General features: G+C 38.1%; 1 protein-coding gene across 1 annotated transcript in view; it reads left to right on the top strand.

The window, feature by feature from the left end:
• Window positions 1-26,981, top strand: part of SVEP1 (sushi, von Willebrand factor type A, EGF and pentraxin domain containing 1) — a 260,322-nt gene that overhangs the window by 72,611 nt on the left and 160,730 nt on the right. The window contains exons 4-8 of the mRNA XM_010365569.2: window positions 6,437-6,595; window positions 7,404-7,583; window positions 15,533-15,712; window positions 19,629-19,826; window positions 21,954-22,072. Coding sequence (XP_010363871.2) covers window positions 6,437-6,595; window positions 7,404-7,583; window positions 15,533-15,712; window positions 19,629-19,826; window positions 21,954-22,072 — 836 coding nt within the window. The remainder of the gene's footprint in view (window positions 1-6,436; window positions 6,596-7,403; window positions 7,584-15,532; window positions 15,713-19,628; window positions 19,827-21,953; window positions 22,073-26,981) is intronic.

The following is a 26,981-nucleotide window of genomic DNA, read 5'->3' as shown; positions in this document are numbered from 1 at the left end:
TTTCTGAATACACATATATTGATCCCCAACATATGAAAATTACTTTGCTGATGCAACCTCTTTTGTACACAGTCCTTTGAGGGTTTTGTTTTTTGATAGACTTGTCCTGATCCATCACTAATCTCCTGGCAAGTCTGAGCATGTGCTTACATTTGCAATATGGCATCCTGTAGTTAGGGTGCCATTTCCTGCCATGGCACCACACCAGAGTTCAAATGCACAACTTTGTCCAAATAGGCTGTACTCCAGCCAAATAAGCTAACCAGACACAGGGAGAATGCCAGGCTGCTAATGCATTCTACGCAGGTATGGTTGTATAGAATTCAGGGCAGTTGAAAGTCTCCTCATCTAATTCATTGAGGAAAATAGAAAGGATCTTGGCTGCCTCATAAAAAGAAAGTCCCTATAGGCACACCTGGGTCCTTGTCTTATTTTTGAAAACATTGGTTTGACATGGAGAAAACACGCTCTCTTCTAGAGCAGTGTATTCCTACGTTGAAAATCTTAGCACAACTCTTTGTAGGAACAGATTGCTTATTCAGATCAAATCCATTAAGTCGAAAAGGGAATGCGGGCCCAGATTTTTGCTTGGTTTCTTACCTATTTGTAGCAGAAAGTAGAGCCTTGGTGTTGTACAACTCCAAAGAATGCCATTATTATTCACATAAACAGGCACACTTGAAGTTGTGGAGTGCACAGTCTAAATGCAGCTCATGCAACTGCCATAAAACTCTTTAAAGTGATTTGTTAACTTTTAAAGATGAATTGTGCAAGGAAGTAAAGGCTCCTGATATTTATCAGGGTTTTTAAAAGTTAACCTAAGACATGTATGAGGAGAAATTTTGTAAAGTGTAAGTCACTGTCTAATATATGTTATTAATACTAAAATAGTCATCTAAGGAATTGATATTTAATGGGTAAGATATATTAGAGAGAGTGGAGTTTTTTTGTGTTTTACAAATTCCAAACTGATTGGTGTTTTATTTACTTCTGTCAAAGAATTGCATGGTCAGCTGAAGAAAAATCGAATGTTAGTACAACGTGATAACTTCAAGAATTCACACTTCCAGTAATAGTAGCTGATAACCGCCAAGATATTTCTGAAAAGAGAAAGTGCTTATTTTAACAACAACAAAAAGAACAATTAAGAAATAATATTTGGTACATTTCCAGGAAGGAAACATCTCATATTAAAAAGGGAAAACAATTTGTAGCCCTTTACGAAGACTTGTGAAACTTGTTCAAATCAAAGATGTATTTCATTTTTTTCAACTTTTGCTTAGTTTGGGATGAGGAATTTTCCCCCTTGGGAATCAAGGAAGTTGGTTACACCTCTCCCACTAGAATTGTGCAATGCCTTTAAATAGTTCTCCTAAAGTCTGTTTTTCATTATCATTATGAATTTCACAATACGTTTCCAAATGTACTTTTGGATATTTTTATTCAAAACTCTGTTCTCCAGGGTTTTAAACTCTTGATTATTCAAAAGATTTTGGAGAGTAATACTATAAGATTAAGTCCTTTTCATGCAGTATTATTTTAAAAAATAATTAATAAAATCTGTAGCCAGAATCTGACCATTCATATGGAGGATTTTTTAAGTTGCTTTTTAGTATTATTCTATTTATGGAATCATCTTATGTTAGCCTTGGAAAGATCATAGACATCCTTACTTGTAACTTCTGTATATTATAGTGAAAGAAAAAAAAGTCACTTGCCAGTGGCCCCATAGCTTGTTAGTGGAAGAGCCAAGATTGCAACTCAGTTGTCTTGACTCCAAGTCTACTGTCCTTTCACTTCATTCTGTTATTAGTCTTCCTGACTTTACTACTCTCTTTGCACACCAAACCCACCCTCCACTCTCTAGCAGGGCTTGTTTTCTTTGCTCTTCTTTGATTGAGTGACTGCCAGCTCAGGCAACTGGCTGGACAATGGCCAGGTCAGGTACTTGGAAGACTCTTTGAACATATAGGAGCATATTTCCCACTGAGGGAATGAGAAACCTGTGTGTTACAAAGAGTGTGATGTGTGCCAGTGCAGAGGAATGGGCAGTGTATTCCGTGGGTTCCACGAGAAGGCAACAAAATCTGTCTGAAGAAGTTAGAGAACCTTTAAAGAATGAGTTAGAGTCTTGAAGGATGCTGGAGATTCACTCAGAGGCAGGAGGGCAGAAATGCAGAAGTGGAAGATAGGAAAGGGAAAGAAAGGAAGGTAATATTTACCAAGCGCCAGAGCATCTATCTGGCACAACGAATCTGTAAAAGAAGTATAATTATCTCTTTTATGGTTGAGAAAATGAACAGTTGGGGACATTATTCTAACATTTCCCAAATGCCAACAACATGCCAGGCATTGTTGCTTTACTCACATGATTTCAATTAATCCTAACAACAACAACAAAAATGTACAAGGGAAGTACTACTCCTATTACACGTGAAGAAACCAAGTCACAGAGAAATGAAATAAATTGCTCAAACTCCCTGAAAATGTGGTGGGAGTCAGGGGAGGGGGGACACTACAAAACTAGGCACTGGCCGGGCGCGGTGGCTCAAGCCTGTAATCCCAGCACTTTGGGAGGCTGAGACGGGCGGATCACGAGGTCAGGAGATCGAGACCATCCTGGCTAACACGGTGAAACCCCGTCTCTACTAAAAATACAAAAAAACTAGCCGGGCGAGATGGCGGGCGCCTGTAGTCCCAGCTACTCGGAAGGCTGAGGCAGGAGAATGGCGTAAACCCGGGAGGCGGAGCTTGCAGTGAGCTGAGATCTGGCCACTGCACTCCAGCCCGGGCGACAGAGCAAGACTCCGCCTCAAAAAAAAAAAAGAAAAGAAAAGAAAAGAAAAACTAGGCACTGGTTGATCTTGAAGCAGGTTCTAACCAGCTTATGATATGCACTGGTTCATTGCAGCTGCAGAGGTAGGAAGGTTACAGACAGATCAAAGATATCTTTGTATTCCAGGCTAAAGAGAGAGGGTCTTATCTGGTTGGTACAACTTTTAGGTGCAAAATGATTTGACTGAATTTATAGTTTTGAAAAATGTTCAGGTCGCCACATCTCAAATGGATTGAAGGGTAGAGGTAAGGCCGAGGGACTAGTAAGGAGGATGTTGTAAAAACCAAAAGAGAGATGATGAGGTCACATCTAAGATAAAAGTAATGTAGAAGATTTTTAGGGAATAAGAACCAAAGAACATATATTGAAGGAGATAGAGGAGGAATGAGGAATCAAAGTGGTCTCCAAGGTCAGAGAGCCAATAACCATGAAATGAAATCTATGATTTGAAGCTGGGCATGGTGGTATGTGCCTGTTGTCCTAGCTATTTGGGAGGCTGAGCTGGGAGGTTCGAGAGTTTGAGCGCAGCCTGGATAAAAAGCAAGATGGGGTCTACAAAAGCAAACAAAATATATGATTTGAGACAATACTCTCTTTTATAAATAACTGCGTTTACTTTTTTTTTTTTTTCTTTTTGAGATGGCATCTTGCTCTGTCACCCAGGCTGGAGTGCAATGGTGTGATCTTGGCTCACTGCAACCTCTGCCTCGTGAGTTCAAACGATTCTCCTGCCTCAGCCTCCCAAGTAGCTGGGATTACAGGCACCTGCCACCACATCCAGCTAACTTTTGTATTTTTAATAGAGTTGGGGTTTTGCCATGTTGGCCAGGTCAGTCTTAAACTCCTGACCTCAGATGATCCGCCCACCTTGACCTCCAAAAGTGCTGGGATTACAGGCATGAGCCACCCACTCCCGGGCTAATTTTAAAAATATTTTTAAGAGACGGGTATAGCTGTGTTGCCCAGGCCGGTATTGAAACTCCTGGGCCCAGATAATCCTCCTGCCTCAGCCTCCCAAAGTGCTGGAATTATAGCCATGAGCCACCATGCCTGGACATAAAATAAAACGGCTTTGTTTTCTAAAGCTATGAACATCCTCGAATGTCTTTCTCTTCCCACTTACTTACCAATGACTTGCCCACATAATAAAATTTGGGGTTCATAATTTTTTTCACAAAGCTATATATCATATTCAGTTTTTTCCTGGCATTTGTTTTTGCAAAGAAAAAATGAAATATCAGTTTGATTTTTCCCTTTATGAGTATCTTAATTTTCTTTCCTATAAGTTTGCAATATTTTTCTTTCATCCTGGATATGACTTCTGTTAATTTTGCCTGGAATTTAATGAGTACTTTTGCATTAAAGCTCCAGGTTAGGAATATATCCTTGCATTAATATCACAACCATTACTTCTCTGTCTACACAAGTCTCTTGTTCTGGAGTTATATGGCTTCTTTTTACTGGCCCAATGACAATTCTAATTTTGCATTTACATTTTAAACTTTCTTTTCTATCTTTCTACTTATCTAGATCATTTTCTTCTACAGCTGCTGACTTCTGTTTAAAGGAAACCATGTTGTCTTTCATCTTTTTGAGGATCCTGATCAGATATTTACTGATATTTTTACAGAAAAATATTATACTATTAATATTCAGTAATATAAAGAACTCAATGATTCAGTATTGCTAATACAATGCTTCAAAGTAATGTTTCCTTTATGCTAAATTATTTTTCATGTCTTATATCATTGTTACTATTTTTAAGTGTTTCCTTTATTCATAGTCACAAATCTAGCCAGTTCTAGAATTCGCTACTATATATCATGAGAAAATGGTATCTTTTGTTTTTAAAGAAAGTCAAGAATTTTAGATGCATGGCTTTTCAAATAATGACGTATTATGAATCCCACCTTTCAATATGATTTTTTATAGTTTTAGTAGATTACAATGATTTAGCTTTAGTATCCAAGGGGCCTGGGTTTGAGTCACAGCACGTGTGGTGGTAAAGAACATGGACTCTGGATCTGAATTGTCTGGATTCAAATCCTAGCTCTGCCACTTAACTCACTGTGTATCTATGACAAGTTATTTAAACTCTTAGTGGCTTTTTTTTCCTATCTACGAATGGGATTAATAACATTAGTTACTTCATAAGGTATTAGGAAGTTAACAAGATAATATATATAGAATAGTCCCTAGGACTTAGTGAATGGTATATATACATATTTGCTTTGAAATTCTGTCTCTGTCACCCACTAACTGAGTAACTTTAGTCATCATTGAATGTCTCTAAGCCTCCATTTTCTGATCTTTAAAATGGATATAATAATACTAATGAGATTAATGTAAATATTAATAATATTAATCTTGTAATGCTGCTTATTCATACCATGAGGATTAAATGAGATAATTTATGTAAAATATCCCCACATAAATGCACACTGCTTGGTTGCAACTGTTATTTAATAGTAAAATGCAACCTGGGACTATGCCACATTTAACTGGCTTAACTGAGCATTGCAATTCTCTTGATTCCACAATTTCTCTATTATTAAATTTCTGAAATTTAAATTATTTTACAAATGCATAATTCCAGAGGGATTAAGTTACAAATTCAAAGCTACATTGTCTGTACAGAGAAAGAGTTGAAGCAAAGTCAATTAGATTCTGCTTTTAATCCTTTTTTTCCATGAGCCTGGGAAAAGCAGGGTCTTTAATTCTTTTTTGTACAAAAGGGCCTAGTTCCTGTCAGTTGGATTATGTTCCTCAAGTCCTTCACTTTCTCCTCATCCTTTCTCAAGGTCTTTGAACAGAAACAATGGGGTTTTTTGCATATCTGCAGTTATTCTCCTTTAATAAGAGAGAGGGGCTGGGCCTCAGTGGTAGAGGTGAGCTACACAGGATGGAGGAGATGGGCTCTAGGGGACATCATACTTATCAAGGTTTCTTTAATCTGTTGAGGATCATTGATTCCTCCTAATGACTTAATATAAGTTGCTATTTTGAATTTTCCCACAAATCAGCCCAGACATTTCATGCTGTGTTGTGTTGTATTTGAAACTAATTGTGGGACATAAGAGGCCACTTCATACCTTGCAAATAACAAATGACATCATTCTTTAAAAAACAAAAATGTTGGTTTCTCTCTTTGCTTGAATTATATTACTTTCTTCCTTTTTTTTTTTTTTTTTTTTTGAGATGGAGTTTTGCTCTTGTTGCCCAGGCTGGAGTGCAGTGGTGCAATCTCAGCTCACTGCAACCTCCGCCTCCTGGGTTCAAGCGATTCTCCTGCCTCGGCCTCCTGAGTAGCTAGGATTATAGGCGCGCACCACCACGCCCAGCTAATTTTTTGTATTTTTAGTAGAGACAGTTTCATCATGTTGGCCAGGCTGGTCTTGAACTCCTGACCTCAGGCGATCCACCTACCTCAGCTTCCCAAAGTGTAGGGATTACAGGCGTGAGCCACCATACCCAGCTTACATCACTATTTCTATGGAAAGCTATTCTTTGGTTTTCTCTCCCATGTTAATTTCAAACGTTTTATTAACTACCAGCTAAGGTGCCACATAACATGGACTTCTCTGGCTTGTCTGCCCACAGCTTGCCCGTCAGGGACATACAAACCTGAAGGTTCACCAGGAGGAATCAGCAGTTGCATTCCATGTCCTGATGAAAATCACACCTCTCCACCTGGAAGCACGTCCTCTGAAGACTGTGTCTGCAAAGAGGGATATAGGGCATCTGGCCAGACCTGTGAACGTGAGTCTCCCACTGTTGGAAAATAGGAAATGTAAAAGCTGATTTCTCTGAGAGAAATAGTGCTTCTGTTTGCATCCAATTCATTTAGAATGATCTTTAATGTTCTTTTCTGTAATCATATTTTTTGGGGGAATGGGATGATTTGCTTTTATAACATTCTTATCACAGAACACATCCCTGTCCTGCTCCAGTGAAAGGGGAACTGAGATGCTTGGGAGTAACATCACCTTGAGATCAGAAAAGGCTTAGTACCTGGAAAACATTTAAAATGAATCAAAAAAAGAAAAGCCACAATTTTAACAACAAATTTGAATAAAAATGAGCTCATCTTAGTCACATTTATCTTTGAAATAATATATTTGTATAAGTAAAGGGTCTCAGTATTATTCATACCAAAAATTAAAAATATTGAAATAGCGTATACCACGTACAAGAAGCTGTGGCTTTTGGGGGTTGTAGCAAATATACTTTGCTGCCTTATTTGTTCTTTATTTTGTTCTACCTTAGTCAAGAGGAAAGTATCTAATGACATATAAAGGTAAAGAACTATAAAATAATTTTTTTAAAGCTTAAAAAATAATATTTAGTTTGTATTTAAAATTTAATTGGGAGTTAGTACCTAACAGGAATCAGATATAACGGTTCTTCTTCCAAATATGTACTTGAAAATCCATATGCAGTAAATGGAAATGCTGTAGGCAATTGACACATATGCATAAATATCCCCTTGAAAGAAAAAGAAAAATACAGGATATGTCATAGACGAAAGTCTAACTTTGCTTTTCAATTTTATTTTTGTAAATGTTAGTTGTCCACTGCCCTGCCCTGAAGCCTCCTGAAAATGGTTACTTTATCCAAAACACTTGCAACAACCACTTCAATGCAGCCTGTGGGGTCCGATGTCACCCTGGATTTGACCTTGTGGGAAGCAGCATCATCTTGTGTCTACCCAATGGTTTGTGGTCCGGTTCAGAGAGCTACTGCAGAGGTATGCAAACTGCCAATTTACATTGTTTATTTATTGTCTTGCTTGATTTCCTTGATTTAAACTCTAGTAAACCATTCAGTTCTTCATTTCTTTTTGGATTACATAGACCCCACACTACAGAAAGAGAAAAATTATAGGAAATTTGAAATCAGACCTACCAAGTTCAATTGACCACATAATTGTAAACTACGCCTTTTATATCCCTTTTATGAACAAACAAAGAAAAAGTTTGCCTGAGAAGTAAATGGACAGGTTACCCCAATCTTCAAATTTCAAGCCTCCAAGACATGGTATAAAGGAGAGTTTAGAATAATCGGAGTGGAAACTTTGATGCCTCCTGGAATTGTAGGACTTAAGGAATCACACAAGCATCCTGCAACAAGAGCAGTTAGCCAACTTGTAATCTCCAGCCTTTACTTCGGCTGATCGACCTGTTACAGAAAGTAGAGAATTTGTCAACGTGAGAGCCCAAGGATCCTATTCAGGCCAATAGAAAGTGGGCACCACCAATAGAATCTGAGGCTCCCATGTCAAATACAGAGAAGCAATAATAATAATAAAAAATATGTAGTGCCTCAATCTGCCTCCACTTGCCATCTCCAGGACCTACTTTCCTACTTCTTACAACTGTCACACAACCATCTTCCTAGGGTTTTACAAGTAGGGTTGGAAGAGGAGGATATTTAAGAAAAGGTAAGAGGGGGCCAAGCCAAGGGACTTGAGGACCTCCATCAGAATCCCTGACCACGAAGCTTCTCAGTACAGTATCTGCTCCCTACCTACGGTTGCCAGATGAAACACGGGATGCCAGTTAAATTTGAATTTTTGGTAAACAAATAATATTTTAGTACATGTAGGTCCCCTTCAAGATTTGGAACCAACTAATATTATTTGTTGATTTTCTGAAATTTAAATTTAACTGGGCATCCTGGTTCGTCGGTTTGTTTGTTGCTAAATCTGGCAACCTTACTCCCACCACATCCCCTAGTCATTTTTTGGCAGAACACTTTGCTAAGGATTTGACTGCTCCAAAACTCCACAGATCAGCTGGATCACTGGTTTAAGATAAGTAGTTCTGTCTTCTGGTCTTTTCTTGGCATCCATATCCATAAAGTAGAACCACCTACTCATGACTCCAAGATCATTTGTGAATCCCAGGAGACATCTATGTTGGTACCAATTTGTTAGGTACCAATACTGAACTCATCTATAAATGTAAATTGCCCTACATGGTATCCCCAAAAGACAAGGAAAACTGAAAAGAATCAGCAGATTGAACAAAGGAGACCTGACAGAAAAGAAAGAAAAATGCAATCACTGAGATTCAAAGGCAACTACATTGCTAAAATAAGGCCAGGATTCTAAGCAATGAAAGAAATTTGAGAGTAAAAATATGTATTCGAAGTAAAAAAAAAAAAAAAAAAAAAAGGTTACTGACACAATGAATGGACCTAGTTAGAAGTCACATTAATAAATTAGAAAACCAACTCAAGAAATTCATTTGAAAGTCCATCAAAAAAATTCAGAGATAAAAATATGAAAGAATAAAGTAACATGAGAATAGTCACAGGAAGTAGACTCTTTTCACATGAGGAATCCAGAGAGAGAACAGAATGGAGGAGATGCACCAGTAGAAGATCTAAAGATATATCCCTGAACTGAAATTTTGAAAATATTCACAACCCAAATCTTGGATATTCAATTTAACATCACTTAGTAAGTGCCACAAAAAAATATTAAAAACAGATTTATGTCTGGAAATAATCTTAGTGAACTTTCTGAATGCCCTAGAAAAACAGAAAACGGTGTCCCTTTCATAGTTAGAAACAACACTACCTACCAAGGAGAAAGAATCAGATTAGCCTTAGGCTCCTTTGTTGGCCATTCTCAATGTTGGAAAATAAGACTATGTTGCCAGGATTCTGAGGGAAAAGAATAGACCCTAGATTTCTAAACTCAAGCAAGCTACTGTTCATGTGTGAAGGCAAAGGAAAGACATTTTCAGTCATGCAGCCTCAAATGGTAAAAAGTCACATACCATTACTGAAAAAAATGAATCCTTGAAAACTTGTAAAATACATTTTTGTGAAGTCAATAGTTCTAAGTTCTGTGTAAAATCTTTACCCCTTCTTCCAAATACCTTATGGTAGAGCATGGGAAATACTACATTTTAACTTGCCACTCAGTAGCCTTCCAAAGAGGAGTAAGAAAATCAGAGAAGACTGCCCTTTCAGGATAAGGTCTGGCCCCTGCCTGTCGAGCCTCCACCCCCATAACCAAGCCTTGTGTGTGTGACCCTAAAGCTGTAAGAAATAACCATGCTCTCTCAGGAAGCCGGCCCTTTGAAGCTGTCCCCACAGCCTGGCTCTGCCTTTGCTCTGGGTCCTCTCAACCCTCCACTGCTGCCAACCTCCTCCTCCTGAATGGGATGACCTCTACACGTGCATCTGCATATGCAGATCTACCCCCACCCTTCATTATGTTTCTTATGCTATGTGTCAGGGTCAGTCAAGGAAGCACAGTCACCATGCATGTTATGGGATGAGAAATTTATTACAGGAAATGGAGCTTACACAATTTTAGAAGGAGCTTGGAAACAGAAGAGGAGTGGGAGGATCACAGGAGTTCTTGACAAGTCAACTTGAGAGCCTGCCCAGCTTTTGAAGTGGAATTGCTAAGGAGAAACTTGTGGAAGGCCTAAGAGAAGCTTTACCTCTGTGTAGTTATGTTTCTGTGGCTCTGCAGCCAAGAACCTTGCAATGAACATGGGGCCACCACTGGTCATGGGATCAGCAGTGGGGACGTGGAATGAAGGCAAGCAAGGGCAAGCTGGAACCCCCTGGGCGTTACTCCATTTTTCTATCACTGACTCTGATGACAATGACCACTTCCTCACTTCTGCCTTCCAAAATCAAGTCCGAGTTCCTCTTTTGATCAACCCTAACTTGGAACCACAGTAAAGGGATTCTGGCAAACATATTTCCCAATGTAACTAATTTGTCGCAATACAAAGTGCCACACTTTTATTGGTAATTAACTTGTCTACCCCCTCTGCTAAACTGAATTTGTTATGAGCACAGAATGTACTTTTGCCCCTCAATCATTGATGATACCTCTGGTGAATGAATGGAAACTTGAATTTAACAAATACAGATACCGATAAAGGTATACATTGATGTACATTGATAAATACAGTATATATATTGATGACCTGATTCTGTCATTCATATTAAAAACCATGCATGGGGCCGGGCACGGTGGCTCAAGCCTGTAATCCCAGCACTTTGGGAGGCCGAGACGGGCGGATCACGAGGTCAGGAGGTCGAGACCATCCTGGCTAACACGGTGAAACCCCGTCTCTACTAAAAATACAAAAACTAGCCGGGCGAGGTGGCGGGCGCCTGTAGTCCCAGCTACTCGGGAGGCTGAGGCAGGAGAATGGCGTGAACCCGGGAGGCGGAGCTTGCAGTGAGCTGAGATCTGGCCACTGCACTCCAGCTTGGGCGACAGAGCGAGACTCCGTCTCAAAAAAAAAAAAAAAAGTGTGTTCCTATTAAAATGGTATCAAGTGTTCATTCTTGAGTGAAATGTTTAAGGACTAAATAGGAATCATTGCATATGCTTTGTTTTCACTGGGGAGCAATGGAAGTTTATTAATAGCAACATCTGAGAAGCAGTATAATTTGCATCTGTATGAGGCACCGACTCTAATTTATTATCAGTAATAAATCCATTTTGTCTCAGGTTAGGAAAGCTGGAGTCATCTTGGCAGTTTGTTGAAGCCAAAACATTGTTTAATATGGTTTTCCAAATTTTATACATCAGTATTTATCTGATTCACCTTTTAATCCTATCTTACACTTGGCATTGTGATACACATGAAGGCACACTCAATAAAAGTCAATACAGAAGACGATGTTTCCATGCACTTGGTAGACACAATAAAGATTCTATTTGCATAATGGACGCATTCAGGAAAAATTAACACATGGAAGGCAAAATGTTTCTAATCATTTTTTATTAATACTTGACTTTGGTCCAAACCATTCCAGGGATAAAAGAGGCTAGGACTTATTATTTAATCTCTAATCTAACTCTTGCATTTTCTCTAAGGAGTAATCAATCCTAAACTTTTATTTAATGCACACAATATTGATGCTCTTCTGATTAATATAATTTGAATGAGTTCATTGTAGGATAAATTCAGTGACTTCAGTTGAATATGCACTTGAACATTTTGCCCCCAGCTTCCTTTCCTGATATTTTAAGGTTGTCTTCAATATAACTAAATATATGCATGGTATGAACAATTGGCAAATGCAGAAAAGTAGAAGAAGAAAATATATATCCCACCCAGAGTCTCAACAAAATTCTTGAGTCCCAAATGTTTTGTTCAAAAATCTTTAGAGATTGGTGTAAGAGCTCTCCGAGAGGAAACCGAAATTTATTCTTTTGCAGGGGTTATTTCTGTGTTTTGTACAATGCCCAATGCTTGTAGGATTCTATCTATAATCTATCAAGATTAATATATGTCCCCATCATTTGGCATATTCAACAGGCACTGACTCTTTTTTCCTCTCCAATCTCTGTTCGTGACTGGAATGTGCATGTCTTCTGACTGAGAGGGTGCATTTTCCATGGGTCTTGACAGCTCCCCCATCTTCCTCTTTCTTTTTCCCTGTTTATTCTTTCCCCTCCCCCTCCCCTACTCCCCTTTCCTACTCTGACTTCACCTTTTCCTCACCCTGCTCTTCCTCTTCTCCTCTCCTCTTCATCTCTTCCACCTATGTTTCCCCTCCCTTTCTCTTTCCTTTCTTCTCCCCTCCCTTCTTCACGGATTTTCCTTTCTCCTTTACACTCCTCCCTCCTTCCCCTGCTTGGAAACCCTGATTGGAGAGAATCTAAGTTAGAACTAGAGGAGAAGAAGTGTAGGACAAGACTATAAACTCTTTCTAGAGGGTTTTCTCTAAAGAGGAGCACACGGAACGTGATATATCAGAGGCTTCTGGAGAGTATGGGAACTGATGGAGTTAAAGCACTTGAAGGAGTGATCCCAGAAGGTAAGAGGTGATTGTCAGAGACTAGGAAACTTGGATTGGTGACAGCGAGGTCTAGAGGGCATGGCAATGGCAGAAGCTGAGATAAGGTGAAGGATATGATCGTTAGAAAAGAGAACATTCTGTAGGTTGCCTGTTCACTCTGATGATAGTTTCTTTTGCTGTGCAGAAGCTCTTTAGTTTAGTTAGATCCCATTTGTCAATTTTGACTTTTATTGCCATTGCTTTTGGTGTTTTAGTCATGAGGTCTTTGCCCATGCCTGTGTCCTGAATAGTACTGCCTAGGTTTTCTTCTAGGGTTCACATAGCAAAGACTTGGAACCAACCCAAATGCCCACTAATGATAGACTGGATAAAGAAAATGTGGCACATATGCATCATGAAATACTATGCAGCCATAGGAAAAGATGAGTTCAAGGGACATGGGTGAAGCTGGAAACCATCATTCTCAGCAAACTAACACAAGAATAGAAAACCAAACTTTGCATGTTCTCACTCATAAGTGGGAGTTAAACGATGAGAACACATGGACACAGGGAGGGGAATATCACACACCGGAGCCTGTCAGGGGGTAGGAGAGCTAGGGGAGGGATAACATTAGGAGAAATACTTAATGCAGATGATGGGTCGATGGGTGCAGCAAACCACCGTGGCACGTGTATACCTATGTAACAAACCTGCATGTTTTGCACATGTAACCCAGAACTTAAAGTATAATAAAAAAAAAAAAGAGAGAGAGAGAGAGAGAGAGAAAAGGAGAGATCAGGAATATAACTCCAGGATACTGGAATGATCATTTACATACATAAGGAAGTCACTAAGGTGTGTGTGTATGTGTGTGAGAGAGAGAAGGAGAGAGAGAAAAAGGAGAGAGGAGAGAGAGAGACAGAGAATTTAAAAAAGGATATTAGATATATAATATGATACTTCAAAGGAGCTGGAAGCTTTTAGGAAGGAAGGAGAGAGAATGATGTGGGAAGACAATCAGGAGCAACAGAGACACCTCCTCACCTCCAGTCCCTGTTATAGAAGACAACACGATTTTTATTAAGGCAATCAAGTGAAGGAAAAGTAGCTCAAAAGGAAGTTTAGGATATGAGTTGATTTGCTGAAACCCACCGTTATTCCAGAAGGCAGGTCCGAGGGTCTGTGGGGATAGATTTGGAACACAGCTGTATGTGGATAACCCTGGTGAATGAGGGATAACTAGGAAGCCTTGGACTTTCTAAGAGATTGCCATCAACAGGAATATAGGGAATGATGGAATCAATGGAAATGGACTCTAACATACCTTGTTGGGTTTGAGTGGGCAGTTGGAGACTCTTACCAGGAAAACTCAGAGCACAGACATCATTTGGGAACCTGCAGAGGCTGGAGCAGTGTGAGCACTCTCCGGTAGCTTCTCTGATGTAGTGTTGAGGACAGAGACTCAAAGGTGGCAGAACCGCGGAAATGCAGATTTCTCTGGATAACTCGTGGCACTTTTTCTGATGGTGATGTTGAGGCTGGCTGAGGTATGGGGGCGTTTTCAGCATCCACAGTTTAGTGAATATCCTTCCTACTGTTTTCTCATGGTGAATTCAAAGAAGATGAAGAAAACCATGTCACCAGTTATGCCTGCTCACTTCTCTGGCCAGGGGAATGTGCTCCTAGATACATCTCTACCCCTGAGCACATTTGGAGCACACACACATCCCATGATCCAAGAGAGGGGAAAGATCTTTCCCTAAAAAATTAACAAAGGAAAAGTTAATGTATGCTGGGCAGATGGAATTAGAAATTGTGTATAGCTAGTATCAAGGACCCAAATAACAATGTCTTAAGCCAATTAAGGGTTCATTTTTCTTTTAACTAAAAGAAGGACAGAAGTAGGTAATCCAAAGTTGGTGTAATAACTCCACTGTCATCAGAGACCCAGACTTCCTATGCTTTTTGCTATACCATCATGGTGCATGATATGTTCCCATAGTATCATATACTTATACTCTAGTATGCTGGGCTACCATTCCTCATGTCTGTATTGTGGAAGAAAAGGAGAAGGGAGCAGGGAAGGGAAAGAAGTACTCTCTCAATTGAGACAGCCCCCTTTAAAAAGCTTTCCAAGAAGCCCTGCTCAATCTCAGCTTTTTCTTATTGGCTCTCATTAGTTGAGGCGGAGGTGGACAGTTGTAATCTTCTAGCTGGGCATATTACTAAGGTCAAGAAAACTGGTGAGAATGGCTATTGGGTGGGTAACTATAAGCCTCTACCACAGCAGTAAAAATAAACAAACGGATGTTAACGCATAATTCGAGATTTGCATCATGAGCTATGATTGGCAGGAATATTTGTGGGAAGGAGAAGTAAAAAAGCTAGAAGAACAAGAGTTGGGGTTGGACAGCAGAATACCGCAACTGAAGATTGCAAAAGTTGGGCAGCTTTGCAGAAACTAACACTATTAGGAGGCCTAGGATACGCCCATGAGGTCTAAGAACGAAGTTGATCATGAACCTGAAAACTGTCCTGGAAAAGACCACTTCCTTTCGTTGGAATGTTGCCTGAAAAATCACAGGAAAGGCCCAGCTAAGAGTGTCAGGTACCTCCCTTTTGTGATCATCTCCAATCTACAGTTACCATCTTCTATGTAGGGCCAGGCCGCTCAGACAGGTTAAGTTTCCCACCTATGGGCAGAGGGGCTGCATGCTGTGATATTATTTGGGCAATGCATTTGGTAAAACATGAACTTTCAATTGTCCCATAAGAACTCAAAAAATGGTGGTGTATTAGGTATCATTTGCTATTTTAAGAAAAGAAAATTGTCTTGCTTGCACTGTGCAGGCATTGCTAAACTTGTAATTATTATCTTTATTCTTATTTAGTAAAATGTGATCTAATTGCTTTCATTTTATATAGTAAGAACATGTCCTCATCTCCGCCAGCCCAAACATGGCCACATCAGCTGTTCTACAAGGGAAATGTTATATAAGACAACATGTTTCATTGCCTGTGATGAAGGGTACAGACTAGAAGGCAATGATAAGCTTACTTGTCAAGGAAACAGCCATTGGGATGGGCCAGAACCCCGGTGTGTGGGTAAGTTTCTAGAAGGTGTAATGCCTTGGGTGATTCATTTCCTCTGCTCTGATTTCTCCAGTATTCTGTGAAGACCTAGAACTAAACACTAGCTGGTAATGAGTATAAATACACAACCACATGTACAGGTGTAGGTGTTATAGATACAAAAACAAATGTGTTGTCTTACTCCTCTCCACTAGTAAAGGAACTCCTACAATGAATTCTGTTTTCCAACTCACAGAAGTTTATACCTTCAAATGACCATGCCTTTTTTCTTAGTTTTAATTGAGGCCAATTTGGATGGATTTTTTTAAAAACGCAAATACCTCATCATTCCCTTGCTTTGTTAAACATGTTTTACATTTATGTTATTAATGGAAGGACAAAATTAGGAACTGGTGAATCTTTAGAATTGCTTTATTATTACACAAGAACAAATAAAAATAACTGAACATTCAACTGAAAAGTTAGGAAAATAAAACAACCGCAAGGAAAATTGAAAGAAGGATATAACCAGAATTGTTTAAGTAAATGAAAAAGAGCTCTCAGAATTGTTTAGGTAAATGAAAAAGAACTCTCAGAATTGTTTAGTTAAATGAAAAAGAACTATCAGAATTGCTTAAGTAAATGAAAAAGAACTATAAAGGGAGAAGGGATGCAGTAGAATAGTTAAGAAACAAAGCTTTAAATAAAGTAATAAAATCGAATTTAAAATATAAGTAAGAAAAATTCAAAAATACAATTTTTCTGGCTGGGCAAGCTGGCTCACACCTGTAATCCCAGCACTTTGGGAGGCTGAGGTGAACGAATCATGAGGTCAGAGTTGGAGATCAGCCTGGCCAACATGGTGAAACCCTGTCTCTACTAAAAGTACAAAAAATGAGCTAGGTGTGGTGGCAGGTGCCTGTAATCCCAACTACTCGGGAGGCTGAGGCAGGAGAATCTCTTGAACCCGGGAGGCGGAGGTTGCAGTGAGCCGAGATCACAGCACTGCACTCTAGCCTCAGCAACAGTGCAAGACTGTCTCAAAAAAATAAAAAATTTAAAAAATAGAATTTTTCTAAGAAGTTTCCATACCATATAGTTTGGCCCAAATAATGGAAAGCCAGCCAATTCACGTTCTTGAACTATTATTATTTCATTGTCAACCTGACAATTATTACCAAAAAAAGATAGAAAATTATAGACCAACCTTACATATAACTGTAAAAGCAAATATACTAGCAACCCACATTGAAAAAAGAATAGTCAGCCAAAACAAGTAAAGTTTATTCTAAGATTGCAAAAAGGAGTTAAAATTAAGTAATCTATCAATATAATACATTACTTCATTATAGCAAATTGGAAAAAAAAATTTATGGTTGCTTAGCAGAAGATAAAAATTCATTATTTAAGACACATTTTCAGTAAAATTTTTAAAAGCTCATATTGATATAACTCACTTAATAAAAAATGTCAATCTGAAATCTGCAGCCACTTATGGAGAAACAATATAGACAGTCTTATCAAATCTGGCAAAAGAAAAATGTACTCACATTGTTTAGTATTATTCTTAAATCTTTAACTATTGTAAGAAATTATGAGATTAGAGATACTGGGATTCAAAATCGTCATCATTTGTAGACTACAAGCCTGCCCCCCCGCCCCCCACCAAGAAATAGAATGAATCTACTAATCAATGAGAGGTCATTAAAGTCACAAGAATAGCAAATGTATCTGCCAGCAGAGATTTGAAAAAATAAATAAATAAAAATAAACAGCTTTTCTATATACAATGATAAGCAGAACATATGGTAAAATATGACATTCAAAAGATCTATGGAAAATATAAAATATGTCAGAATAACCTTAAATGGAAATGTGTGGAACCTGTATTAAGCAAACCAGAAAAATGTTACTGAGAGATGAAAATAATATTTTAATATTTATATAAAATGTTTTCAAAATGTTAAGTTCTTTCCAAATTATGTATTTATATATAAATTATTTATATTAATTTGTGTAGATTTATATTACTACATAATTTATATATTATACATTATAATTTTATAATTTATATATTTATATTAATTATACTAATATCTAGTAACTTTTATTTATGTTAAGTTCTTTCCAAATTAACATAAGGAAAGAACTTAACACATTACATATATATGTATTGCATATACATTTAATACATTGAATGCAAACTCATTCAATAGCCTAAAAGGGATTTTCTTTTCTGCCCTTCTTTTGGAATTAGGGATTGATTCTGGGATTCATCCAGAAAACTGTTATAGAGAAAAAATCACTAAAATCAGTTTGAAAAGGAAGATTAATAGGAATAGTAAATAGAAAGTAGCTCTACCAGGTTTTCAAATCTTTTTTAATCTGCAAAGATTAAGAATATGCAAGGATTGCCATACAGATCACAATTAAGGAAGCGTCACAGGTCAGTTGAGGGAAAAAATGATTTCTTTAACTGGTCATAAGGGAAAATTGACTAGCTCCTTGTGAAAAACAAAACAAAATAAAGTTTTCTGTATGTTTTCAATTCACACTGAACACTGAAAAAAAACTTCGTAGATTTTAAAAGATAAAAGTAAAACCATTAAAACCTAGAAGAGAATATATTTAACATATGTAAGTGAATGCTGACCAATCTCAGAACTTACTAAGCATAAAAGCAATGGAAATACTTCAAAAAGAAAAAAACTCAGTAGATTAGACTATATAAAAGTTAAAGACGTGTTCACAGAAAGTACCATAAACAAGCAATAAAAAAAGAATAAAATCTTCAACAACTTTGACAGCCAAAAGGATAATTTTCTTACTTTATATAGGGCCGGCCCTAAATAAAGGATACTGAGTCTCACATTGTCTTTATATTCGAACCACAAACTTGGCTTTGATTTTCCTGTTGATCAAAGCAGACTAGGAGCTCTGGGCAGGCATGCAGTTCACACTGTGCAGAAATAAAGAGACAAACCATTTCTCAGGAAAAAGATGGCTTTTGCTGGCACAGTTTGGAAGGAAATTATTTCACGGGGGAAGTATGATAGTGGAGTGAGTGTTTAGTAGCACACGAATTTTGCAACTTACTTGCGTGGTGACCTTAGCAAAGTTACTAGTGTGCTCAGTTTTTGTGTGTAAGTTGGAATACTTCTTACAACATATAATTAAATAAGTCAATACATGCAAAGTGCTTAGAATAATGCCTGGCACATAGTAGGTACTGAACAAATGTTAACCATTTATTCAACTATTCTAATAACATGGAAAATACAGACTAAAGATGTGAGTAATGCTGCCAGTAGATTCTCTACTACAAAAAACAAATGTGCATATGGGTGAGTGCACATGCTGCCCCCCTCACATACACTCCCTGTATTAAGTCCCAGCCTTGATTTTTCATTCTAGCTGCATTCTGCCTAATTCATCTGCTATTCTTTTTCTGTGCTAAATATAGCATTCAAGGTCAAGGCCCTAAATATAACACAGTGATTTTAGGAAGGCTATTAGAAACTTTTCTCATTATACACTTGCTTAAAAATAGCACCAAAAAGCTCATAAAATAGAGATTGCTGAATATATCACTTAAAACATGAAATATAGAATTCAATTTATGACTTTCTACTTCTAAGCCATAAAATAATATTCTGCAAACCAAATGAATGTGCTCCAAGCAAATGATAAAAGTCACAATCAGTGTTAAAATATCAGAAGTTTTTGAAAGTTTTGATGCACTGGCAAAAATAGTAAAAGATAACTAAAGAGGTATAAGTTAGCATTATTTACAATACATTATACATTCAGTGTCATATATAGTTATCATTTAGCAATTTACATAAATCCCAGGGCAGCATAATTGTATTTTTCTTGGGTAAAAAAGAATCCGTGGCATTTCCAATTTGTGGGAACATGAGTAACATTCTCTCTCATTTCCCTACCATAGAGCGCCACTGCTCCACCTTTCAGACGCCCAAAGATATCATCATATCCCCCCACAACTGTGGCAAGCAGCCAGCCAAATTTGGGACAATCTGCTATGTAAGTTGCCGCCAAGGGTTCATTTTATCTGGAGTCAAAGAAATGCTGAGATGTACCACTTCTGGAAAATGGAATGTTGGAGTTCAGACAGCTGTGTGTAAAGGTAGGTCTCTACACTGGTCAGGTTAAAAATCAAATGTGTTAATAATGCCATATAGGTGCAGTATAGGACAATCCTTTGCAACTTTTGCTGCAAACCCATGATAATATGGTAGGTGCTACCCCAATATCCACTATGGGGATTTCTGATTCAAAGTGGTGGATTTACAAAATCCAATTACAAAATGCCAGACAATGACAGAAGAAATACACAAATAAGGAAAATAGTAGAGCTGAAAAATCAGGTAAGTTTTCCATAAGACTAAAATCTTTAGGGAAGTCTTGGTCTATATAAAGCAGGTGAGACGGAATTGATTTTCAAAAAAAAGCTATCAGCACTTTGAAACCTGGCATCACATTCCATTCACAAGAGGACATTGCCATTTTCTCTGCAACAAGAGCAGACCACTATGAAAAAAAGAGTTATTGAAAACGTAAAAGAGTTCTTAGAAGTAAAAAAATGTCCTGACTATCTCTAAGAGAAGGACAAGGGCAAATGAATGGAATGATTGCTGTTGGTAATTTAAAAGACCAAACTGAGAGTTTCCTCACAATGGAGAACTGAATGAGTAAACAAAGAAAGCACTTGAATTTCCCGATTGATCAAACCAAAAAGATGGAAGTTGAGGGATGCCAGTGACAGAAGGGGAAAAAAAACCCCCAATGTCCATTTAAAAGGAGTTCTAGAAGGTGAGAGGGAGAAAGGAGAAGAGATGGAGAATTTTTCTACCAAGAGAAGAAAATTTCTCTGAGCTAGAGAATGGCTTAATCCTTTGGACCACAAATAGCTCCTGAGTATTGGGTTGGCATACTTTGACTACTCGTAGTGAAATTTCCGAGTTCCAGAGTTAATGGAAAAATCTTAAATAATTTTCCCTGGAGAAAGAAAGAAATCGCACGAAAGAAACAAGAATTAGATTCACGTTACGTATTTCATTTACAACTTTAAATGCCACAAGGAAATATAGCAATGTGTACAGGATATGGAGAGCAAATAAATATTTGCTCTTTAGACCTGGAAACTTTAGATTCCAGGTCCAGTCAAGCTATTGTTTAAGCATGAATGAAAAATCAAATACTTAAAAAAAAATTTTTTCAGAGCTAATATGCTACTATGTGTTCCTGTGGGAGAAAGTTGTTGAAGTATAAGCCACTTTGAGAAAAAGAAAATATAAATTGAATAAAATTTTGAAGAAACAAGAAGACATGAGACTTTATGAAATCAATTCAGATATATTCAGCCAGAAGTTACAGAAGACATAATTTAACATAAATTAAAATAAAAGATGTATTTTATCATATAACAAAAACTTAGCACTACCATCACTGGTGTGCATCTGTGTAATGTTAGCACATCTAATTCAGCACCATAGTATGAAGTAAAAAATATAATTGGCTTAAATTTGTTGTTTGCTTTGACAGTACATTTCAGTTTCTACTAGTTAATTCTACTTGACAGCCTCATTTTCAAGTGTGGTTTCTACCTGTCACAGTCAACATTCATTTTTAAATTATTTCATTCAAAAAATATTTCTCAAGCTCCTATTATATGCCAGGGACCCTATAAGACAGTGGGGCAAGACATCCTGACCTTCAAATAATTTAAATTCTACTGGGGGAGAAAATTCAATTTCAAAATAGCTTGTTGAATTTTATTATTTGGAAGTCCAGAGGGCTATGGGATCTGGTGGACTGGGCACCTCAACAGGGCCTGGAGAATCAGCAAGAGCTTCCTGAGGAGCTGTGTCTAAGCTGAGAGTTCGAGGGCAAGTACTAGACATCCAGGTAAAGAGAGAAGAGGGCACTAATTCACTCAAATAAAAGAACATGGGCAAAGGCCCAAGTAAAAGAAAGGCCATGGCTTGACAGTAACTCAACGTGGAAAATGAGTTCCAGTAGGAGAAAAGGAAGAAATGAGGCTATGAGGTCAATAGGTGCCAGTTCAGGATTGGGTTCGTAAGCCATGCTGAGATAAACGATCAGGAAAGCAGGTGCAGATTCCAAACAATCAGTAACCGGGATGTACAAATGTGTCACAATGTATTAATATAAACTAGATTTTTACCTCTTCCTTAAATGATCTAGGACTACATGTCAGTGTATTAATCGACTTGTATATTTTCTGAGTTAGATGTGGAGGCTCCTCAAATCACCTGTCCTAAGGACATAGAGGCTAAGACTCTGGAACAGCAAGATTCTGCCAATGTTACCTGGCAGATTCCAACAGCTAAAGACAACTCTGGTGAAAAGGTAAGGTTTGCACAATGATGTACATCCTTTTTCAAATGAATTCTAAATATACTGCAGATACGTGTGTTGAAGACTTAGTAATATGCTCATGATAATACTCGTATTGGGGTTATCTATAGGGACAGAACTAATAGGATAGAGGTATATATGAAAGGGAGTTTATTAAGGACTGTTGACTCACACCATCACAAGGTGAACTTCCACAATAGGCCATCTGCAAGCTGAGGAGCAAGGAAGCCAGTCCAAGTCCCAAAACCTCAAAAGTGGGGAAGCCAATAGTGCAGCCTTCAGTTAGTAGCCAAAGGCCCAAGAACCCCTGGCAAACCACTGGTATAAGTACAAGAGTCCAAAAACTGAAGAACTTGGAGTCCAATGTTCAAGGGCAGGAAGCATCCAGCACAGGAGCAAGATGAAGGCCGGAAGACTCAGCAGGTCTGCTCTTCTCGCCTTCCTCTGCCTGCTTTATTCTAGCTGAACTGGCAGCTGATCAGATGGTGCCCACCCAGACTGAGGCTGGGTCTGCCTCTCCCAATCCTCCAACTCAAATGTTAATCTTTGGCAACACCCTCACAGACACACCCAGGAACAGTACTTTGTATCCTTCAATCCAAACAAGTTGACGTTCAATATTAACCATCACAATACTCTTTGTGTATAAATTCTACTCATAAATGTGAATGCTGCATCTGATAGAATAATGATCAACCTTGAATTTTTAATTAGAAATCTCAGATAAAATCCTCAAAACCAGAAACTTTTCATTCTATGGATTTGTTGTATTATTGTAGCCACTAAGATTACTTGACAAATAATTCTTTGCCCTTTACTAGGTTCTGAGGATCTTTAAGAAAAGAAAAGAAAAGATGTAGAATCAACTATAATTCCTATTTATGAAACTATCTTTTAAAATATGGGTCCAAATGATTGTGTATTTTTCAGTCAGAAAGAGATAGCATTGGTGTTTCTTATTCAAGCTTGTCTAAATCCAGCATTATTCAGAACACAGTATTTTTTTTTTTTTATTATACTTTAAGTTCTAGGGTACATGTGCATAACGTGCAGGTTTGTTACATATGTATACTTATGCCATGTTGGTGTGCTGCACCCATCAACTCATCAGCACCCATCAATTCATCATTTATATCATGTATAACTCCCCAATGCAATCCCTCCCTCCTCCCCCCTCCCCCCTCCCCATGATAGGCACCGGTGTGTGATGTTCCCCTTCCCGAGTCCAAGTGATCTCATTGTTCAGTTCCCACCTATGAGTGAGAACATGCGGTGTTTGGTTTTCTGTTCTTGTGATAGTTTGCTAAGAATGATGGTTTCCAGCTGCATCCATGTCCCTACAAAGGACGCAAACTCATCCTTTTTTATGGCTGCATAGTATTTCATGGTGTATATGTGCCACATTTTCTTAATCCAGTCTGTCACAGATGGACATTTGGGTTGATTCCAAGTCTTTGCTATTGTGAATAGTGCCGCAATAAACATACGTGTACATGTGTCTTTGTAGTAGAATAATTTATAATCCTTTGGGTATATACCCAGTAGTGGGATGGCTGGGTCATATGGTACATCTAGTTCTAGATCCTTGAGGAATTGCCATACTGTTTTCCATAATGGTTGAACTAGTTTACAATCCCACCAACAGTGTAAAAGTGTTCCTATTTCTCCACATCCTCTCCAACACCTGTTGTTTCCTGACTTCTTAATGATCGCCATTCTAACTGGGGTGAGATGGTATCTCATTGTGGTTTTGTTTTGCATTTCTTTGATGGCGAGTGATGACGAGCATTTTTTCATGTGTCTGTTGGCTGTATGAATGTCTTCTTTTGAGAAATGCCTGTTCATATCCTTTGCCCACTTTTTGATGGGGTTGTTTGTTTTTTTCTTGTATATTTGTTTGAGTTCTTTGTAGATTCTGGATATTAGCCCTTTGTCAGATGAGTAGGTTGCAAAAATTTTCTCCCATTCTGTAGGTTGCCTGTTCACTCTGATGGTAGTTTCTTTTGCTGTGCAAAAGCTCTTTAGTTTAATTAGATCCCATTTGTCAATTTTGGCTTTTGCTGCCGTTGCTTTTGGTGTTTTAGACATGAAGTCCTTGCCCATGCCTATGTCCTGAATGGTACTACCTAGATTTTCTTCTAGGGTTTTTATGGTATTAGGTCTAACATTTAAGTCTCTAATCCATCTTGAATTAATCTTCGTATAAGGGGTAAGGAAAGGATCCAGTTTCAGCTTTCTACTTATGGCTAGCCAATTTTCCCGGCACCATTTATTAAATAGGGAATCCTTTCCCCATTTCTTGTTTCTCTCAGGTTTGTCAAAGATCAGATGGCTGTAGATGTGTGGTATTATTTGTGAGGATTCTGTTCTGTTCCATTGGTCTATATCTCTGTTTTGGTACCAGTACCATGCTGTTTTGGTTACTGTAGCCTTGTAGTATAGTTTGAAGTCAGGTAGCGTGACGCCTCCAGCTTTGTCCTTTTGACTTAGGATTGTCTTGGCAAGGCGGGCTCTTTTTTGGTTCCATATGAACTTTAAAGCAGTTTTTTCCAATTCTGTGAAGTAACTCATTGGTAGCTTGATGGGGATGGCATTGAATCTATAAATAACCTTGGGCAGTATGGCCATTTTCACGATATTGATTCTTCCTATCCATGAGCATGGTATGTTCTTCCATTTGTTTGTGTCCTCTTTGATTTCACTGAGCAGTGGTTTGTAGTTCTCCTTGAAGAGGTCCTTTACATCACTTGTAAGCTGGATTCCTAGGTATTTTATTCTCTTTGAAGCAATTGTGAATGGAAGTTCATTCCTGATTTGGCTTTCTGCTTGTCTGTTACTGGTGTATAAGAATGCTTGTGATTTTTGCACATTAATTTTGTATCCTGAGACGTTGCTGAAGTTGCTTATCAGCTGAAGGAGATTTTGGGCTGAGACAATGGGGTTTTCTAAATATACAATCATGTCATCTGCAAACAGGGACAATTTGACTTCTTCTTTTCCTAACTGGATACCCTTGATTTCTTTCTCTTGCCTGATTGTCCTAGCCAGAACTTCCAACACTATGTTGAATAGGAGTGGTGAGAGAGGGCATCCCTGTCTTGTGCCAGTTTTCAAAGGGAATTTTTCCAGTTTTTGCCCATTCAGTATGATATTAGCTGTGGGTTTGTCATAAATAGCTCTTATTATTTTGAGGTACGTTCCATCAATACCGAATTTATTGAGCGTTTTTAGCATGAAGGGCTGTTGAATTTTGTCAAAAGCCTTTTCTGCATCTATTGAGATAATCATGTGGTTCTTGTCTTTGGTTCTGTTTATATGCTGGATTACGTTTATTGATTTGCGAATGTTGAACCAGCCTTGCATCCCAGGGATGAAGCCCACTTGATCATGGTGGATAAGCTTTTGGATGTGCTGCTGAATCCGGTTTGCCAGTATTTTATTGAGAATTTTTGCATCAATGTTCATCAGGGATATTGGTCTAAAATTCTCTTTTTTGTTGTGTCTCTGCCAGGCTTTGGTATCAGGATGATGTTGGCCTCATAAAATGAGTTAGGGAGGATTCCCTCTTTTTCTATTGATTGGAATAGTTTCAGAAGGAATGGTACCAGCTCCTCCTTGTACCTCTGGTAGAATTCAGCTGTGAATCCATCTGGTCCTGGACTTTTTTTGGTGGGTAGGCTATTAATTGTTGCCTCAATTTCAGAGCCTGCTATTGGTCTATTCAGGGATTCAACTTCTTCCTGGTTTAGCCTTGGGAGAGTGTAAGTGTCCAGGAAATTATCCATTTCTTCTAGATTTTCTAGTTGATTTGCGTAGAGGCGTTTATAGTATTCTCTGATGGTAGTTTGTATTTCTGTGGGGTCAGTGGTGATATCCCCTTTATCATTTTTTATTGCATCTATTTGATTCCTCTCTCTTTTCTTCTTTATTAGCCTTGCTAGCGGTCTGTCAATTTTGTTGATCTTTTCAAAAAACCACCTCCTGGATTCATTGATTTTTTGGAGGGTTTTTTGTGTCTGTATCTCCTTCAGTTCTGCTCTGATCTTAGTTATTTCTTGCCTTCTGCTAGCTTTTGAATGTGTTTGCTCTTGCCTCTCTAGTTCTTTTAATTGTGATGTTAGAGTGTCAATTTTAGATCTTTCCTGCTTTCTCTTGTGGGCATTTATTGCTATAAATTTCCCTCTACACACTGCTTTAAATGTGTCCCAGAGATTCTGGTATGTTGTATCTTTGTTCTCATTGGTTTCAAAGAACATCTTTATTTCCGCTTTCATTTCGTTATGTACCCAGTAGTCATTCAGGAGCAGGTTGTTCAGTTTCCATGTAGTTGAGCGGTTTTGATTGAGTTTCTTAGTCCTGAGTTCTAGTTTGATTGCACTGTGGTCTGAGAGACAGTTTGTTATAATTTCTGTTCTTTTACATTTGCTGAGGAGTGCTTTACTTCCAATTATGTGGTCAATTTTGGAATAAGTGCGATGTGGTGCTGAGAAGAATGTATATTCTGTTGATTTGGGTGGAGAGTTCTATAGATGTCTATTAGGTCCACTTGGTGCAGAGATGAGTTCAATTCCTGGATATCCTTGTTAACTTTCTGTCTCGTTGATCTGTCTAATGTTGACAGTGGAGTGTTGAAGTCTCCCATTATTATTGTATGGGAGTCTAAGTCTCTTTGTAAGTCTCTAAGGACTTGCTTTATGAATCTGGGTGCTCCTGTATTGGGTGCATATATATTTAGGAGAGTTAGCTCTTCCTGTTGAATTGATCCCTTTACCATTATGTAATGGCCTTCTTTGTCTCTTTTGATCTTTGATGGTTTAAAGTCTATTTTATCAGAGACTACGATTGCAACCCCTGCTTTTTTTTGTTCTCCATTTGCTTGGTAGATCTTCCTCCATCCCTT

Source organism: Rhinopithecus roxellana, chromosome 16, assembly GCF_007565055.1.
Source record: "Rhinopithecus roxellana isolate Shanxi Qingling chromosome 16, ASM756505v1, whole genome shotgun sequence".
Classification (NCBI taxonomy): Eukaryota; Metazoa; Chordata; class Mammalia; order Primates; family Cercopithecidae; genus Rhinopithecus; species Rhinopithecus roxellana.
The sequence above is the reverse complement of the archived record's forward strand: the minus strand, read 5'-3'. Positions and strand labels throughout refer to the sequence as shown.